Below are 18,966 nucleotides of genomic sequence, written 5' to 3'. Positions count from 1 at the left end.
TCTGAGGGTGCTGTACTACATGAGAATCCAGCCTTGCCCTAGATATTCTTGCCTTAGCATGTGTAACCTGTGCCACCCTTGCATACAAAGTGGACGTAAGCAGCTGTAGAAGCTCATTTGAAGCACACCGTAGAAGTATTTAGGGGGAGCATGGGGTAAAGTAGTCTGAAAAAGTGTTGGCTTGGATTGCAGGATAGACTTCTTGTATTCTTTGTAAGGACAAATGGGAGGACTGAGATAATTTGCCAAGAATTGTTGACATACAGAGTTACACATCCAGTTGTGATACGAAGTAGCTAATATTTCTTCTTGAAAGTATTGTAACTTGTTGCATAGGACAGTAATGTTTTCGGGGTCACGTGTCCACAAAACACATTTAACTGAAACTGGCTTTTGTCACTGTAGAACTATATCCGGAACACAAGGTGGGTTGGAGGAGTGTGTCAGAAGTTTTTTATTGCTTCATGGGGAAAAACTCCGTAGGAAATTGCCACTTGCTGTCTTCATCACCCTTACTTCTGATGATTAACTGTTATAAAGAAGAACAGCTGGTGGTTTTTCAAAAGAATTGTCTGTGCACATGTATTGGCCTTTCATCCTACCCACCTCCCTCATGAGGGACTTAAATAATAAGAGTTTTAGGATAAGATAGGGATTGTAATGGACAAGTTGAGTAGAGGGGTGAAATGTTTCAATTACTATCTAGAAGAATATAGTAACAGAGTAACCTGTATGTGATTTTTAAATTTTTTTTTGTTCCACTACCTCTGAAAGTCTTGTCATCTTACTTGCATCTTTCTAAGCATGAGACTTTGATTTAGGCCATGTAACACAATTCAGATTTAGGCAGGAAATAGTTTTATTGACAAACTGTTAATTACTGCTTCTTGTATTCAGAAAGATTAAATACAAATGTGCACAAGTAACTTGGGCAGCTGTACTTTTAAGTCCTTAAGAGTTTTTTCCTTGAGACTATATCTAGTAATTAGAATTTTCCATAGTTGTAAGGAAGAAGGGAAAATAAAATCAGGTGATAAAGTGCTTTTGTGTGAAGATACATTTGTAATATTGTTGTGGTTTAATGTCAGCCAGCAACTGAGCACCACACAGCTGCTTGCTCACTCCCTCCCCCCCCCTCCCTCCCCTGCCTCGGTGGGATGGGGGAGAGAATTGGAAGAGTAAAAGCGAGAAAACTCGTGGGTTGAGATAAAAACGGTTTAAAAAATAAAATAAAATAGTAATAATAATAAAAGAACATACAAAGCAAGTGATGCACAATGCAATTACTTACCACCTGCCGACCGATGCCCAGCCAGTCCCTGAGCAGCGGCCCCCCCCCCCCGGTTGACTCCCCCCAGTTTCTATACTGAGCATGACGTCCCATGGTATGGAATAGCCCTTTGGCCAGTTGGGGTCAGCTGTCCTGGCTGTGCCCCCTCCCGGCTTCTTGTGCACCTCCAGCCTTCTCAGTCGGTAGAGCATGGGAAGCTGAAAAGTCCTTGACTAGTGTAAGCACTGCTTAGCAACAACTAAAACACCAGTGTGTTATCAACATTATTCTCATCCTAAATCCAAACCACAGCACTGTACCAGCTACTAGGAAGGAAATTAACTCTATCCCAGCCAGAACCAGGGCAGTATCCATACTGAAGGTTACTTCTGTTAGTTATGCAAACTTTGCATTATCCAATATAAGGGTAGTAATAATGTCATGAGAGGACAGGCTTTTGAAATAACTCTCTACAACTAATAAAATTTTCAATAGTTTGTTCCAGATTATTTTTATTTTAAAACTTTAAACATTTGTGTTTTCTTTGAATGGCAATAAGTACTAAAAATCTGAAAGCTGAAAAGTTCTGGTATAAACTAAGAACCTCATTAAAGTCCCTTAAGGAGTGTTATATATATGTGTTCTTAGGTATTTGCTCAATGAAGGAACACTTCTAGTCTTTGCTTGAAATACTTTGGGCATTTGGAAATGGTTTTAGATTTCATTAAGGTGCTGGCATTGTGTTGAGGACATCAAGTCAATGAAAGTCATCTGAGATCTTGGGAATGTTTCTTCTTGTTGTACTGGTAATGGTCATTCAAATCAAAGGGCTGATTGGAATTTGGAGTGCCTCTCTCATCCTAAAATTCTCTTCATGTTTTTTTTCAAAAGAATGTCTGAAGTGCAAATAACACTCCTTCAAAACTTGTGTTAAGTTTTTGTTTGCTTGTGATGTCTTAGCTGAAGGTTGATGGTGATTTGAATGCAGTTCTAATATAGTATTTTAAAGCCTATTGTAATACAGCGTTGCACAACTAAATGATGGTACTGCACACATTTCTGCTGAAACTTATTCTCAAAAATGATGCTGTTTTTTGGCTCAGTTGTTAAATGGATCATAGCAGGAAAAAATTGAGGTGATGGGAATGCAGTAACTAATGGAATGTGCTCCTGAGGGTTTTTTGTGAAATACAGGAGTTGCAATGCATGTTGTGCTTTACTTTGTCATACAAATCAGACATTACACAATAGATCTGTCTAAAATTGTTTGAATAGGCTTTTGTTTTAGTATTCTACCTGTTACCTGTAGGCCTTCAGAATTTATAGGCCTGGTTTGTATCTGTATTGGTTTTGTGCCTATTAGTAGCAAATCTCTGAAGACTTCAGGGAGTAAACAAATGCAGGAGAAACCCTTTGTGAGGAAAAGATAATGGTCTGAATCAGACTTGTGAAGAACTGAGTAGGAGTTGAGAACGCTTTCCCACTTAATTGCTAGCATAGAAGAGAATGACAGCATTATTTAGGAAAGTCGGGATAGCTTTTAAAATCGTATTTATCAATGCACTATAAATTAGGGTGATGATATACTTTTTAATCTGGTTACATTAATATCCATTAAATGCAGAGTAAGTAAACTGATCAAGTTTATGAAAGATACCATGGAGGGTAGCTAGGGAGCAAAGTTAGATTTGGTCATTCATTAGTATTTTAAAGGCTGCTCTGTTCCAACTTGGTGTCGTAAAGTAACATCTCAGTTCATGATCATATAGTTTGAGGGTGTCCAAGAGACAATTTAAGTGACTGCTGTCATGCTAGATTTGTGCTGGAAATAGTTATAACTATTAGTGCAGAACTGCCATTTATATAGCTGTTCTTGAAAGAAAAGAGGCTCTTGCTTATGCAGTGGAACTGTTGTCGCATAGCAACTACTGTGCTGAAAGCTTAAAATCAGATGCTCCCTTGAAGTTCACTGTTCCCTAATAATGCTTAATTTATCTGGGCCTTGCACTGCCTTTATCACAGTAGTGAATATCTTTTATTAGTGTACTCAGTAATGTCTGTCATGTACATTTACTTTTCTTTTTTCCCCAAGCTTAGAACTGTGCAGTGTCATGTATTTTTTTTTAGCCCAATTTTCTGAAGGTTGAGACCTTAATAACATGATTAATCTCATTGAACCAAATTTGAGAGAGTCAGACTTCAAGTGTCATGGCCTTTCATAATCTGGGTGTAGAAGAAAGGCAGGCCTACCATCCCTCATGGACAGGCATTTACATCTGGCCCTGTATTGTTCTGAGTGGTGGCTGTTTGTTGGCAAATGAACATGGACCATTTGGCTAGCTGCCATGCGTATTGCTCCTAATGAATGGTAGCAAAGGAAGCCACAGGTGGATGACATACGTGGGTATTTGAGAGTATTGTGGGCAGACTGGGAAATTCGATAGAGAAGGAAACCAGTTCTAGTGAGAAGCAAACTTTTGTTTGCTTAGTTGTTGCATTTGGTAGTCAGTGAACTACCTTATGAAGAAAGTAGACTTGAAAGAAACTTAGGAAGCCATAGAGAATCCTGACCTATATAAATTGCTTTGAAATATACTTTGTATGAAAATAACACTTTTCCACCCCTTGAAACATGCTAATACGTACTGAAGTGTATGTTCTCATGTCCGTACTTGATCCTGAGAATGCCAGCATAATTCATCATCGTTGTTTTTTCAGTGAGCATGTTCATGTACTTGCCTGCATACAGGGTTTGACTTCAGATGTGCTGTGCTCAAATTTAGACTTTAGTGTAAAACTTGCTTATGAAATGGCAGTCTTCAGAGGTGCTGAAGAATAGATAGCTGTTAATTAAATACCTACCTCAGCCAAGGCTTTGAATTTTTATGTACTTTTTAAAAGTGGGTAAATAACAGCATAAAATCAGTATTTAATACTTTGAAAAAAGACCTTATTTTCTGTGTTGATTATTTAGGATCATCTAGATGCCATTTTGAGATGGAACGTTTACTAGCACAGAGTTCTTTGTAAAGCATTATGTTGTGTTAACCTTGCAGTAACACATACAGTAACACAGACACACTGCATCTCCTGCTTATTTTAATATAGTAGTGACATAATTCAGGCCTCTTCCTCCTGCTTAAGTAGTTTGGATATACCAGACCAAAGTAGTCTAGACTGTTTGTATTAACTGACAGGAAGCCTTATATTGTTGGCATTTTACATATAGTATTTTTTGCATCTGTTTTGCAGTTCCTTTCCTAAAGAACAGATTCTGACTTCTGGATAGATACTAAGATGCAGTAGGTTGTTACTGCGTAGGGTTACATTAAATATGGTAGGCTTTTAAACTGAGATGATATACTGAGTAAATTTATTAGATTCTCTACTTTTAGAATCTATTATGTTAAGATTCTTAACTTCTGCATTCATTATGAAATTGTGAGTGATATTTTTTGGATTTTTTTAAATCTAGGTTTAAATTAAAATTAATTAAATTTACAATATATTTTAACAGGTTTTTTATTAAAGAAAACTGTTTCCTGTAACAACTATATAAAATGGTTCTCTCCGTTTAATTGAATGGATTTCTTCCTGGTTGCTTTTTCGGTTGGGATATCATAATAAATAGCTGTCATCCCTTCATACTTTCACAATTTACAAACAAAAGGAGGTATTAAACATCTCCTACCTTTTCAGTTCCGAGTCATTTTACTAAGCTCCAGTGAATTAATCATTGGATGGAAATAGTTGAAAAATGCAAAAGAGGTTATACTGCAGCAGATTTTTCAGCACTTTGTCAAACACCAGTTCCAATACTTAATCAGTGACTTCCATCACTGAATATGTATTTATGCAAGCTATTAAAATAACTTATAATAAATTTTAGCCCAATTATAGGTTGCCATCATTTTATACTTAATTTTACATTCTTTTTTTAGAGAAGTGCAAATTAAAAAATATCACTTATTAATGACTATATGAGAGACTTCAAAGTTTATCCAAATAGAGATGGATTCTGTAGTTCTTAGTAAGTAGCTCTTGTATGAGTCATCTGAAATGCTATTCTGTAAGTGTTGCAGAAACTTGCCCATGATAATTGGCATTTTTCTTGTATTAAAGCATCTTTTTATAACTTTGTATGTGAAATTTTCCTTGTGCTTTTGGAAGTTTAGATGACTTCCGTCTTAATGAACTGTTAATGGTTAGCTGTCTTTTCAAAGGTGATGTTTGCTTTCCTTTTTTTAAAAAAAAAAAAACTTCATTGCTTTCTCCAATTAATTGCTGTTAGTTCACACACTTTCTTTTCTTGGGAATTATAAAAGGTTTGTAAGGTTAGGAAGTAACATAATGAACAGCAGCAATATTTTTTTTTCTGTATTCATTCCAGGACGCTTAAAGAAGATGGTTACATTATGGGGAAGAATGTAACTTGCATAAAACACTTAGATTTTAGGCTTGATAAATGTGCAGTTTTCTTTACAGAAGGCGTTCCAACCAAAATATGTTGTCTTTTTCATATAAAATAGCTGAATACATGTGCAGCGTATCTAACATACAATAAATGCTCTCCTGTGGGGAGCAGGAAGACACTGTAAAATTCATGTTAGCCATGTGGGCATCAAAAAGGAGACATTGTAGTGTACCATAAACCCAAAATAAAAGTTCAATAGCTTTATTTTTAGTGTGTTATACACTTGACAGCTGAGGTGCTTTACACCTCCCTCTTAAGGATCTGGTCTGAAGTTAGTCTTCAAATAGCAGTCTTTTAAGACTTGCTAGTAATGCATTTTGTGAATAATAGAACATGCTCTTGGTGTCCGAGTTCATTGTCTAGTGATTTACTTTTGCTTGGCTAACTTTCCCAAATGCATCCAGTACACTGGATGAAACATTCTAGGGGGTTCAGGAGTCTTGATCTTCTACTGCGAGGAATAGATATTGTAATTGTGGTGATGTGTTCACAGCTGTTTATTAGCCGGGGAAAATCTGCATCTGTTCAGTAGATGCTCTGTGGTGAGTTGACTTCTTATTTCAGTGAAGTTGGTTGTGAAGGTGAGGAAGCTGTTTGGAAATTAGGTGGGGTGGTTTTGGAAAAATGTCTTTAAAATAATAATTTTAATTAGTAATACCTGGTAACATAAATATGTTTACTTTTTTGTAGTAAAGCTACCTTTAATTATTTGGTTTCAGTTAGAAGTTCAAAGGAATCTCTTAAATTTTATCTAAAGCTACATTACTTGTGTGTGTGTTTGTAACAGTAATTTACCTAATGACTTGACAAAATGCTTATATTTGTGGTTTAGGTAATTTTCTGTCTACTTAGTAAGGTTACTGAACATCTGAAGGAAGTAAACATAAATCAGCTGTTACCTTCCCCTTTTTTCTTGTTGATGCTTACAAATGGAAAAATACATGGGTGTTATGGAGAGGACTTGATTGAAATGAATATAAATTGTTCTATTGAGAGCCTGCTTCAGAGATTTTTTGTTTTCAGAATTTTGACTAAAAGGTGGTGAGCAGCCTCGCATTGTGGTTGATCTGTGTTTGAACAATATATATTATCTAGAAATCAAGTATTCATGTTCTCTAATGAGGTTAGAATGCCAGAGCTATTATGGAAACTAGAAACAGTATCACTTGTTTGAAAACCTTCCTTTTTTGGTTAACTTTTATTGTTGTATAGATAATATTCCTAATTTATTGTACAGAAAATATGCGATCTTCCGAAAGTATGCTAACACTTTTTAAAGCAGTATCTTGATTATGTCAATTTACTCTTTACATGTAATTAAAATAAGTAAATATTCTGTAAGCGTTATGTGGAACATGATGAAAAGCTGTAGCTTTTTCTGGATATCTCTTAATTATTTTTTGTAGGTTTTTTTTTAAGGTTTGAGGTAGGTAGGCATGTCCCTTAACTAGTGATCAACTTCTGATTTTCTTTACTTTTGAGGCTTCGTTTACACTGTATTCAGTTGCCAGACATTCCCAGTGATACTCGGATGTTCCCAAAAAATCCAGTCAGTCCGAATCACCTGACATTGTTTAACTTCAACGCTGATGTAATATCTAAATATATTTTAATCAGATATGGTCCAACTATTCTTCCAGTCCCCATGGCAGTACCTGTTTAAAAAGAAACAACAACAAAAAAACCCTCAAGATATGTGCTGTGGTCTCCTAGGGAACTACATATCTTTGTTCTCAACTTAAGATGAAAACAGGGATGAAAATAGGTTTAATTCCCCTGGCGAAGACTTAAGATTTTTATAAAGTATCATTTGAAGCTTTTGATCCTGTGTGAGTAATAATAACCTGACTTAATCATAGAAAATGTGTTGTAGAATGTTTATATATAAAATTTTGGAAAATTATTTGGAAGTGTGTTTGCAAAATGGTTAGGGATCATGTCTAATATTCTTGAAATGGAGACAAATTGCCTAATGAGTCACAAGAAATAGAAATTGGGGTGGAGCTGATTAGATCCATTGCACTTATGAAAGCAACTTGTATATTTGGCAGACTGTCATGAATGCATTTATTGAAAGAGACAGTACTGCCTTATAGTAATATATTTTAAATTTGTACATAGTTTAAGTGAGGTTTTCTTCTAGCTGCCTTTTCTCTTAGGGCAGGTGTTTTGGCTCATGGGAAATGTCTTCAAAAAGACCAGATTTCTAATATCTGTGTTTAGATATTTCTATAAATTTGTTGACTTAAAGAATCCTGAGGCTTGGGTCTATCACTGTTCATTACCTACTTTGGTTAATCATGTTGGCTGTGGCCTCTTAGCTTGAATCAAGTAAGTCCAGAACGGTGCAGGCAGGTAGTAGAGCATAGATATATTTTACCAGTATGTCCTTTCTGTTTAGTTTCCTCTTATTTTTGATCATATCCACAGAGTTAAATGTTCAAACTCCACCTTTTCAATAAATGCAGATGGATAATATATTTTGAAGGAACTTCTTAAAATGATAAACATATTTATATAATACTACATATGTGTTTATTTCTAGGAGAAGGAGCCACAGCTGAAGTTTCCTCATCTTTTGTGATTCTGTCTATATGTACTCTAGTAGTACTGGTCATACTGCTTGCGAACTGTGTCTCCTGCTGTAAAGACCCTGAGATAGATTTCAAGGTAAGCATCTGAAGTTACAAATGTATATACAAGTGGTATTCTTAGCTGCATTCTGATATCCAGAATACTTGATTATTTGTGCTAATACTCTGCAGTTAGTGACACTTCAGTGTCACTGTACATTCTCTCTTCTGAAATAGCCAGCAACTGTATTTCTACATGCTGTGAAGTCTTGCTGCAATCATTTATTTTAAGTACTTGGTCTGTGCTGCAGTAAGGATCTTTAACGTCTTTTCAAAATCATTACTAGCTATCAGGATCAGTAGTAAAAGTATACCCTTGAGACAATTTTGCTGTGAAGAATCTTTTTGTTGTTTTTCTGTGTATTCTTTTAATTTGTTTTTCTTAGTCTGCTGACAGGGTTTAAGACACTCCTGTTGAATAAGAATACTGAAGATACATATCCATTGTAGCAAAACTCTTGAGGAGAAATTGTTACCGTGAGAGAACAGTTACTTTTGGAACATGGGTTATCAGTGTTCCTAAAATTGAGTTTTGCTCTCATTTCTAAATGGAGAATATTTGGCCTCAGCAGTTTATGGTAATTCATTCAAAGCCAGGGATAGCACTTAAAGTAAAAAACCCAAAAACCCCAAACAAAAAAACCGAAAACAAACCCATTTTGTTAAAAGCATTACTTGATACTTTAATCTCTTTAAATCAGTAATAAATTGAAAATAAGGAATAAAAAACTAAAAATCTATCACTGTCCTTGGAAAAAAGCTAAGCCTCGTTTACGACAAAGATCAGCTTGTTTACTAAGATTTTTTTTTGCAGGAATTTGAAGATAACTTTGACGATGAAATAGATTTTACACCTCCAGCAGAAGATACTCCATCTGTTCAGTCTCCAGCAGAAGTGTTTACTCTTTCAGTTCCCAATATTGCTTTACCAAATCCCTCCCAGTTTCCATCTCGTACAGGTAAAATACTGGTTTTTAATGAAAATCCAAAAGTAGGTAGTTTTAGTGTCAAAAATGGAGTGTAACTGATTATGTTTGCTTTGACCGTAACAAATTAATTTTTACAAATTTACATAAACTGAGTAAATATATTTTGTGGTGTATAGGATAAAATGTGGAAATATTACTTCAAAAATGTTAACTTATGGCAGGGTGCCATGTAAGGTAGCTTAAGAGAACAAAATTAGCTTAAATAAACCTCTCTAGAGTACTTTCATTATGCCTCTATATACATAAAGGGTTTGAAGTACTCTAGGACATTAGTGACTTCTGCTCTTTAGTGGTTTTCTTCATGGCTAAGTTGTCATTGGATTTTAGCCATTAGCCTTAAATTGGAAGCAAGAGTGAATCCCTTACATGACAGCAGTGCTACTGTTTCAGCTGCATCACTTTCTTAACGTCACTGTAGACTTTTCATGCTGTAAACGTGATATTGGTAAGACAGCATTAGATTTCTTTTCCCTGTGTGAAAGGTTTTTTTGGAACGTATTCTTTAAAATACAATTTTTGTAAAGGGAAACTTAAGCATCTTAAATATTACAAGCATAGTTTAGTATAATATGAGAACTACTTTATGCTACTTCACATACAATTTTTACATAATTGCTTGTGTTGCTTAATCATTAGACGTTCAGGGAAGCTTCTAGTAAAATTTCCGTACCTACAAATTTCAAGAAACTGTCAGTGTGCCTTTAATACAAAAGAAACGTTACTCCTCATTGTTTCAGTGAGTGAGGGAAAATTATCTGTGAAAAATTTTATGTCAGTTCTTCTATGTTGCCATAATTGTTAAAACTATACTTCTTGTCACTAGAAGTTATTTTGCCAGAAGTAAGGCAGTGTACTCGAGTAAGGTACACTGGTAAAAATGTAGTTGTACTGATACAGCCTTCTCTGTGCTTAGGAGCACAGTGACAGCTATAGCTGTTCCAGTAAAGTAATACTGGTGTAAACATGGTTTATGGAAATAAAAATGTGGGCTCAGTCAGACAAGTAGTAATGATGGGAAGTTTTTGTGCCAATTAGGCAGCAGAGGGATAAACACTGAATCTCTTCTGTACTATAGAGTCTACCATTGTTACGGTCCATCCTCTGCCAAGCTCTGGGTCTTGTTTTCTGTCCTTTCCCTCTCTGGGCTCTTTATGTGAAGTATTTTTAGTCGGAAAATGTCCTCCTTCCAGATGGTAGCTATAAGTAGGGCAGTTGGGCTGAAGAGTAAAGCAGTCAAACCCTTTCTCTTAAAATGGTAACTCTCTATATAACTATAAATGTTAAGATGTACAAGCAATGAGTTGTCTTGGGTTTTCTACTTTTATTTACATAGGAAACTTTCGTAAGTAGGTTATTTGCTCTACCCAACTACAGGGTATGATACACTTATATTGGAATTGGAACTCAGCCTTTTTGCTTTGTTACTGAATGTGTTAAAAAATTAAAAGTTTGCATTTCATAAGGAGAAGCACTGTGGTTTTGTAGGGGGTGTATTCTAGTATGGTTTAGAAGCTGGAGCTGAGAAAAGTCTCACTTGAGTCCTGTTGTCACAAAGTTACCTTCATACTTTATGTATGTCTAACTAGGTTTTGTTGCTTGGTCTGAATGTATGCACATAATTGGGAATAAATATTGTAGGAGCTTGCATTATTTCCTCAACAGTTAGATAACTTTGGCCATCTGAGTGGTTTGATACGTGTTACATTTGTTCCATTGTGTGTGGCAGATGGATCAAAGTCTCAAGTTGCACGTCAGAGTCTAAACTACATCCAGGAAATTGGAAATGGCTGGTTTGGAAAGGTGAGAAGTTATCTTTTGATATTGTACTGCAGTTTGAGTCTTATTTGTAACTGACTAGGCTACTGTATTTCCTTTAAAATGGTACTCTTAAACAAAACAAACCCCACAGTAATAGGATAAGAAAGACTGAAGTTGAAATTAGATGTTTCCTTGCATGCAGTTATTAGTGCTGTGATTACAGCACTAATCAGTGCTGCTGCTTTAATTTACATGTGACTTCTTACCAGAGTTACTTACTAGGTAGACATTTCACTTCCATGGATTTGAATTAATATATTCCTGTTATTACCAATTCTCTCTAGGAAAAAAATCTTAAGTAAATAAGTGGTCTTCACTAGAAAACATGTTTTCTGAAAGTTGATGTGTAGATCAGTTGTCAAGATTTATTAAGTATGGGTGTTTAATTATCAAAGCTCTGCATGTGTTGACAAAAAAAGCCAGAAAATCTTACAGCATGTTTTTTAGCTCTTGTTTTTCTCTGCAGGGAAACTCCACATGTTTTTTTCCCCGCTGATTAAAGACAATGGTTATCTTTATTTCAGGTTCTGCTTGGAGAGATTTACACCGGTACTAGTGTAGCAAGGGTTATAGTGAAGGAGTTGAAGGCAAGTGCAGGTCCTAAGGAGCAAGAACAGTTTTTAAGAAATGGAGAACCATATTAGTAAGTAATATTTCACAGCTTGGTTAACTTACACTTCATACTACAGCATATGAATTATAGACATTTCTTTCTCTCAGTGTTATTGTCTCTATTTGCCCTCCCTTATAACTGAAATGTGCGTCTTTAGAAAGTGAAATACAGTCAATCCAACGTGAGCAAAAGTTGAGTTTGCTTAGAATTAAAAATAAGTTCTTTGCTTGAATGTGTTTAGTAGCTATTGTTCATGACTGGAAAACACACTTGATTTGGTTTATCAGATTTTCTTCTACAGCTGTTTGGAGCGAACTCCTGATGTTGCAAACTAACCTTATGCCTAATTACTTGCCTCTGAGAACGGAGGTTTAACTCCTGTACTTGGCTTTCCTGTTAGAAGCGGGGGAATTAGCGACACTTCATCTGTTATCAGATACACATTAATTTCTGTAAAGTTCCCTTTTTCAAAAAAATTAAATGCAACATAGTGATAAAAGCTAGTTTTGTTCAGGTAGCTTGCAAGGAGGCTTGTGCACAAAAAAAAAGTACAGAATTACACTAACTTCAGTTCAGTAGTACTCTACAATTGAGAAATCATTGATCTGACTGGAAATGCCAATAAAACAGGATTGTTTGGTGTTCTCTTCCTCTTGTGTTATGCTTGGAGGATACTTGCTCCTAGGGGTTGAGCCTTTGTATACTAGAAAGGAATTTGGTATATTAAAGGGAGTGTAAGTTCGCTTCCCGTGTTTTGGCAATAGTGAGAATTCTCTGAAGAGCTAACTGCCACAAGTTAATGGCTTTTGTGGATGACTGGAAGAGAGATGTGTATTGTAGTTCACTAGACATACCTCAGTGTGGTTTACCTTGCCTGAATATGCTACAAGTGAGTGGTCATAGAGAGCTTTGTTTTCTTAATGTCCTAGTTATATTTGCATTTAGGCTTAAATTGTTGCCAGTTGTCAGAAGAAGAAATCTCATGCCTTCTGCTGCATTTGCACAAGTGTTTTTTGAAGCAATTTAGAAAAAGTAACTGATCTGGCTGGGAGCTAACCTGGCTAAAAAAAGGTTTAGCTTTTAGCCAGATTGGTTCCTTGGTGTAGTTCATGAACCAGTTGCATGCACTTATTTTTGGTATAAGGGATGGTGGGAGGATGGGTGTGACTTCCTTGTGACAGTGCTGGCTTTTGGGGTTTTGAGATCCTCCTAGTTTCAGCTGCTCTCAATGATATGCTGCAGCAATACAAAGGAGAGATAATGGTGCAAATGGAATCTGTGGCTATGGATACTTGCACCTTTGTTCATGCCACCCCCCCACCAATGTTATGTGTTGAAAATTCTGGTAGGGATTTCAGTGTGTTGCGTTATACTGCAAATAATGTATACTGTGATCTGTCTGGCTTTAACTGTATTTTTTCACTCCAGCATTCTTCAGCATCCAAATGTTCTCCAGTGTATTGGGCAATGTGTGGAAGCCATTCCTTATCTCCTAGTTTTTGAGTTCTGTGACTTGGTAAGTGCACTTATACAAAAGGCTGCAGTTGTTTTTCCATCGGTGTAAATTTTATGTAGTGTATTTACTGCCCTTCACTCATGAAATGATTCTTTTTCTTTCTGGGAAGTTTTTTGAGTAACCAGAATTGCAGAAGACAGACTTTTTTTTGTTTAGAGACAGACCACAAGTGTAACTTTTTGTTTATATTCTTTTCAATTCATCATGTAAATTCTAGGTGCTTGTGGAATGTTCTGAAGAGGAAAATAGCTGTTCTTTCGTTGATAACGGAATTACTAGTCTCTTTCAGCCTGCCTACATCATGTAACAGGGAGCTTGGAGGGGAAAGGAGGTCTTAGAAGGAAGCTTCTTATTGCAGTCCAGTATCACATACACATGCTCACAATCACATCCTAAATTCTGTTTGTCTGTGCAGCCTTAATGTGCTATTATCATTTCTATGAAAATGTTAATTGAGGAAACAGAAAGAATTTCTTCCCTTCTGCCTCCCCGCCTCCAGAGTGCCCAAATTTTACCCATGCTGTGCAGCTTTGGGCTAAAATGCAATGGTGGGCTCACTTCCAGAATCGGTAATGAGTGTATTCTAATAGCTAGAATTTTCAGTATCATCCTATTCTCTTCCTGATCCTTTCTGTTACTGTATTCTTATTTTCCCTAATCTTATCCTCCTTTTCTTTCCCTGCCTCCCCCCCCCCCCCCAAGCAACTGCCTTAGTATGCTTCCTGAGCACCAAAGGAAATGTTAAGAGCACAGTGAAGGGTGTTCTCACTGCTTTCTGCTCTGCTGTTAGTGCCACAAGGTCCACTGAAGATGGGAAAGATAGTTGCACAAAAACCTTGCTTAGCCACTGCATTCCTGCACGTGTTGGCATTTACATGAATGTTGGGAGAAAGGGGGTGGTATGCATGTATAGAAAGTTTGAACTGTGCCTAGAGTCTTCAGAGGCTAAAATGTGGATATGGTGATGGATCCATGGTCTGGAAAGACTTGAATTGCATTATTGTAGCATAACACATTGCTAAAAACCCAAACAAACCCAGAACTCCAGGTGGCTATCTAAACACTGGCTCAATAGCTGCTTTTAAAATTTGTGGTCTAGATATCATTTCAGAGTTTCTTGAAAAATGTCAAGACAGAAATGAACTCAGAAGTGCATGTATATGTTATTAAGAAATAAGTCTTTCAGAAGTAAGATAGTTTGCATTTATAAAATTCAGCAAGATCCTTTATCAGCTTCACTACTACAGAATTTTCCTTTAAACTCAGGTGCACAAATACGGTTCTAGTTGCATCAGTTGCCTCAAGCAATTTAAATAAGAATAACATGAACTTTTGAGTTTTCTTGAGAAACATCAGTTAATCTGTGACCTTAAATAACTATATTTTTCATTACTGCTCTTTTGCTCAAATTTATTAGCTGTGGTAAATTAATGAGGCGGAAGTGCTGATAAAATCTTTCTTTTCCAAATGGAAGAAATGCCTGAACTTTAAGTGACTGATCAAAGTGAAATGTTCTGTTTTTGCTAAGAATTAAAAAGTAGGTGCCTAAGGTTAACCATATAATGATTTTCATAGTTTTTCAATAGGTAGAAATGGAATACTTCTTACTGATTTTAAACCTGCTACTCAAATTGGAGGTTCTTTAAAAGGACCCTTGAAAGATAATTGCATTTTATAGAGTCTAACAGATATACATCCAAATTTTTAATCAGATTTAATTGCTGTCGTGTTTTTAAATAGTTATGCTATTTAATCCAACTTTGAATTTGAAGATGGAATAACTTTTAAAGATTGCCCTACTTTAAGTATACAGGCAAAAAATAATATCCTTGTTTGATGCCGATGATTAATGCCAGAAATTGTCATGATCCTGCAGAGTAATCTGGAAAGGATTTTACTTAAGGGGATAAAATAGATTTTCACTTTAACTGGGGGCAGTAAGCTTGACAGCCAAAATGGTAGTTTTATAAATTTGAGTGTAGTTAGGTAATTTCTTTCGAATGGAAAATAAATGTCTGTGCAGATTTCTATTCCAAGTGAACTAAAACTTGTTTTTAGAAAATTATATATTATAGTGAGTTAAACATGACTTTCATACTGAAAGGCTGGCTTACTTGAAGAGTTCTTACTTGGTAGAGCTGAGTATCTCCTAGACATCATAGTATTTTATTCACTGTGCACAAAAATATACAGGGCTAGGCAGACAAAACAGTGTTCACTTGAATAGTTTTATGGAGAGATTGAGACAAGTGCAGTAAGTTAGCTCAGTATCACTGTATGTCACTAATTCTTCTTGTAGTCCCAGGGCCTAGTGTGGGAGGTAGCAATATTGGAGTGAGGGGAGAAGAGAGACGTGAAGAAGGGAGAAATGTGAAGGAAGCCAGACGGCACCATTTGGAATAGAAGGTATGGCTAGATAGCTTTTTTTAGTAGACAGGTTTTTAGTGGAGTGTCAGTAGGCTGATATTCTAGAAGCTGCTTTTTATCACTGTGGATGGGATGGCAGTTACTTTTATTTTTCAGGATTTTAGTAAATGAACTTGAAAGCTGGTAGCTTCTTTTGTACTTTTTTTTCTGAATTTGGGTAAATTGGGGGATATGGAAGTGCTACCAAAATATGCAAGAGTCTGATTCTGCAGCAGGAAGACCACAGGGGCAGATGCAGTTGAAGTGGTTGACTAGAAGTTCTAGTGTCTGTGGTGACTATATATTGTTCAAATGGGAAGGATGAGAAACATGTTCCTGTTTTGCTAGCAGTAGTATAATGCTATGCTAAAGCTCTTTACCTTGTGTTACTGGTGTTGTATATACAACAAAGAATAAACTTGTTTTAATCCCTTGTATTATGTGATTAAGAATTTGATGGTTAAGAAAAAAGGTGGCAAATATGTCAACTGTGTCGGATAGGAAATGTAAATGTCTTCAGATGACAAGTTCTTTTGAGGCTCTTTCAGCAATGTAGACTTCATTTTGCAAGTTTGGCATATTAAGTAATGAAAAATGTGGCTATTCTACTGACCAACACAGTCTAGAGGGTACAGTGGTTGTTTTCTTTGCACTCCTTCAAATGCATAGCCTATCACAGCATGTCCCCCTTTTGCAACTTCTCTTATAGGATTCATAGTCTTTTTAGGGCTACTTGACCTTGTCTTGGCTGCTCATTCAGCCCTGTTGGATTATCAGTTCCCAGGCTCCTTGGCACTAAAAGGTCTTGATCAGAGGCACTGGAAACTGTAGTGCAGAGATACCAGAGGTAACTGTCACGGTAGCAACGCTGAATGTCATGCAGGCTAACTTACTTGTTTTCTTAGCCATATAGACTACTTATACATTTCTGTTACTTGAGATGGCTTGGTTGTATATGCAGTAACTCTGTTTGCTAGCATTTAGCCTATTTTATAACTTAATCCAAGTTTGTCTATGTCCCTTGCTTTGCAGAGCTGGGCAAGAAGCAAGAGAAGTCAGTTGCACCTAAGTGATTTAAAGTTTTTAAATCCTAATTTTCCTTTGCCTGTGTTAAATTTTTTTAAAAAATGGTAAATAATAAAAGAAATGCTCAATAAGTTCTTAACCCCTCCCCCCTTACTAGTTTACTTAGTGTGATGGTGCAGTTTTCTATGAATAGTTAACTGTTCACTGTTAAACTTTGTAGAATGATGCCAGGTTAAAAATAGTGGTAGCTGGCTTATTAACTTTAATATATTACTCAGCTGTGTGTGGCCAGCATTTTGTCAGCACAGCAAATCCTCTAATGGATTGACATAATTTATGAGTAAAGGAAAGTTATTCAAATGTGGAAGTAGCATGTATATTGTGAGACTGATTTGCCTATCAAATTCTTACAGAAATTCTTCAAGTCTTGCAATTCCCTGAGCTGATGAGATCAGCAGGATGCAGTATTTGCCTAGAATGCCCTGTAGCTTGCTTTAGGGATGTTGCTGTTAGTGGAAGGTGCCTGCCTGCAGTGGTAGGTTCTTTCTTTTGTTTGGGCTTTTTCTAATTACTGCCACTTGAAAACATTATCTTCAAATCAAAAAAGAATCTTTGCAATGAAAACTTCTTAACCAAAGAGTTCAACAAATCTGTTTAATAATCATAGTCAATATCAGTATGAGGCAAATAGTAGATATATCAGTGGTGTGTGGTTTAATAAAGGGGGGGGAGTTGACATTTCATGACAACTTCAGAAATCATGTCTGTCGGGTTCAAAGACTCTTTGTGCTCTCGGAACTGTTTAATATTTCTTAAACTTGCATATGCCTAAACAACTTTCTCATGGTGTAGGTGCTCTATACCATACACCACTTTCAGGCTGGTAGTGGTAGCGGTAGTGACTGCAGGTACTTACACTGCAAAGCAACGTTGGAGGGGAGAGGCAGGGGTAGTATTTTTAGTTGTCTAAGAACTTCAAAATGGGGAATTATGTGGTATTGTGTGACATAGCAGGTAGCTTTCCAACTTGGTAGAAAGTGTTCAGTAGACATAATTTGGTAACCTCTTTACACTTTTAAAACCCTATCATCAGTACCTACTGGTTTAAAAAGTTATGTCAGCTATTAGTTTGGGTGTTCATATGAACCAAATGTGGAATTTGCATGAACAAGAAAACTACCAAAGAGTACTGCATGTAAATATGCCCCCAGCTTCTGGCTGTTACAGAGGAAAAGCATATTAAGACTTAAAGATGGCTGAACTGATCCTGACTAGAACCGAGAAGGATGGGAAGAAAGACAAAACCTAGTTCTTCGTGGAGTCCCAGAAGAGGAGGGGAGAGGCAGGGTAGCAGAGGAAGTTGGAGAGAAAGTGGAGCCTTCCTCAAGCATGATTGTTGAGCTTTTTATATTTAGGTGTCAGAGCAGTGAATTTTGCAGAACTGTATTTATTCAGGTATGTATAACCTTTGACATATACTGTGTTAAAAAGTCTGTCTGGTAAAGGGCCATTTTGTGGCTCATGAAGTAGTATGGGAATAGTATTGATGTATTGCTATTGTCTGCTTGTAGGCAGGGAAACATCATAAGGTAATTCAGGCTAGCAAGGAGCTCAGGAGGTCTCCACTCCAACCTTCTGCTCAAAGCAGTATCAACCTGAGGTCAGACCAGATTTCTCAGGGCTTTGTCCAGTTGGATCCTGAAAACATCCAAGGATGGAAACCGTGCAGTCTCTCTGGACAACCTGTGCTTCTGCTCCAGTGTCCTCATGTGGGAAAGTCTTCCTTATACTCAGTCTGAACTTCTCGTGTTTCAACTCATGCCTGTTGTCTCTCATCCTCCCTCCACAGTGAATAGCCTGGCTCAGTCTTTAATAACTTCATACGTACTGGACAGCTGCTATCAGGTGCTCCCAAAGTCTTCCTTTCTCCAGGCTGAATGAACCCCGTTCCCTCAGCCTCTCCTCATGGTGAAACGCTCTGACCCCCTGATTGTCTTGGTGGCCCTCTACTTGAATTGAACTTGTTCCACTTTGTCTTGTTTTGGGGTAGCCCATACTGGACACAGGATCTAAATGTGGTCTAATAAGTGCTGAGTAGAAAGAGATAATCCCTTTCCTTGGTCTATTGGCTATGGTCCTGTTTATGTAGCCCAGGAGGCTGCTTGCAGTCTTTGCTGCCAGGGCACACAGGTGATTGATGTTCAGCTTGCTGTCTACCAAG

At 36.7% G+C, this 18,966-nt stretch overlaps 1 protein-coding gene across 1 annotated transcript in view; it reads left to right on the top strand.

Moving 5' to 3' along the window:
* Window positions 1-18,966, top strand: part of LMTK2 (lemur tyrosine kinase 2) — a 41,624-nt gene that overhangs the window by 6,330 nt on the left and 16,328 nt on the right. The window contains exons 2-6 of the mRNA XM_076350635.1: window positions 8,290-8,414; window positions 9,192-9,336; window positions 11,093-11,166; window positions 11,709-11,827; window positions 13,226-13,313. Coding sequence (XP_076206750.1) covers window positions 8,290-8,414; window positions 9,192-9,336; window positions 11,093-11,166; window positions 11,709-11,827; window positions 13,226-13,313 — 551 coding nt within the window. The remainder of the gene's footprint in view (window positions 1-8,289; window positions 8,415-9,191; window positions 9,337-11,092; window positions 11,167-11,708; window positions 11,828-13,225; window positions 13,314-18,966) is intronic.

Source organism: Aptenodytes patagonicus, chromosome 13, assembly GCF_965638725.1.
Source record: "Aptenodytes patagonicus chromosome 13, bAptPat1.pri.cur, whole genome shotgun sequence".
Taxonomy (NCBI): Eukaryota; Metazoa; Chordata; class Aves; order Sphenisciformes; family Spheniscidae; genus Aptenodytes; species Aptenodytes patagonicus.
Note: the sequence above shows the minus strand (reverse complement) of the source record. Positions and strands in the feature narration are given on the sequence as shown.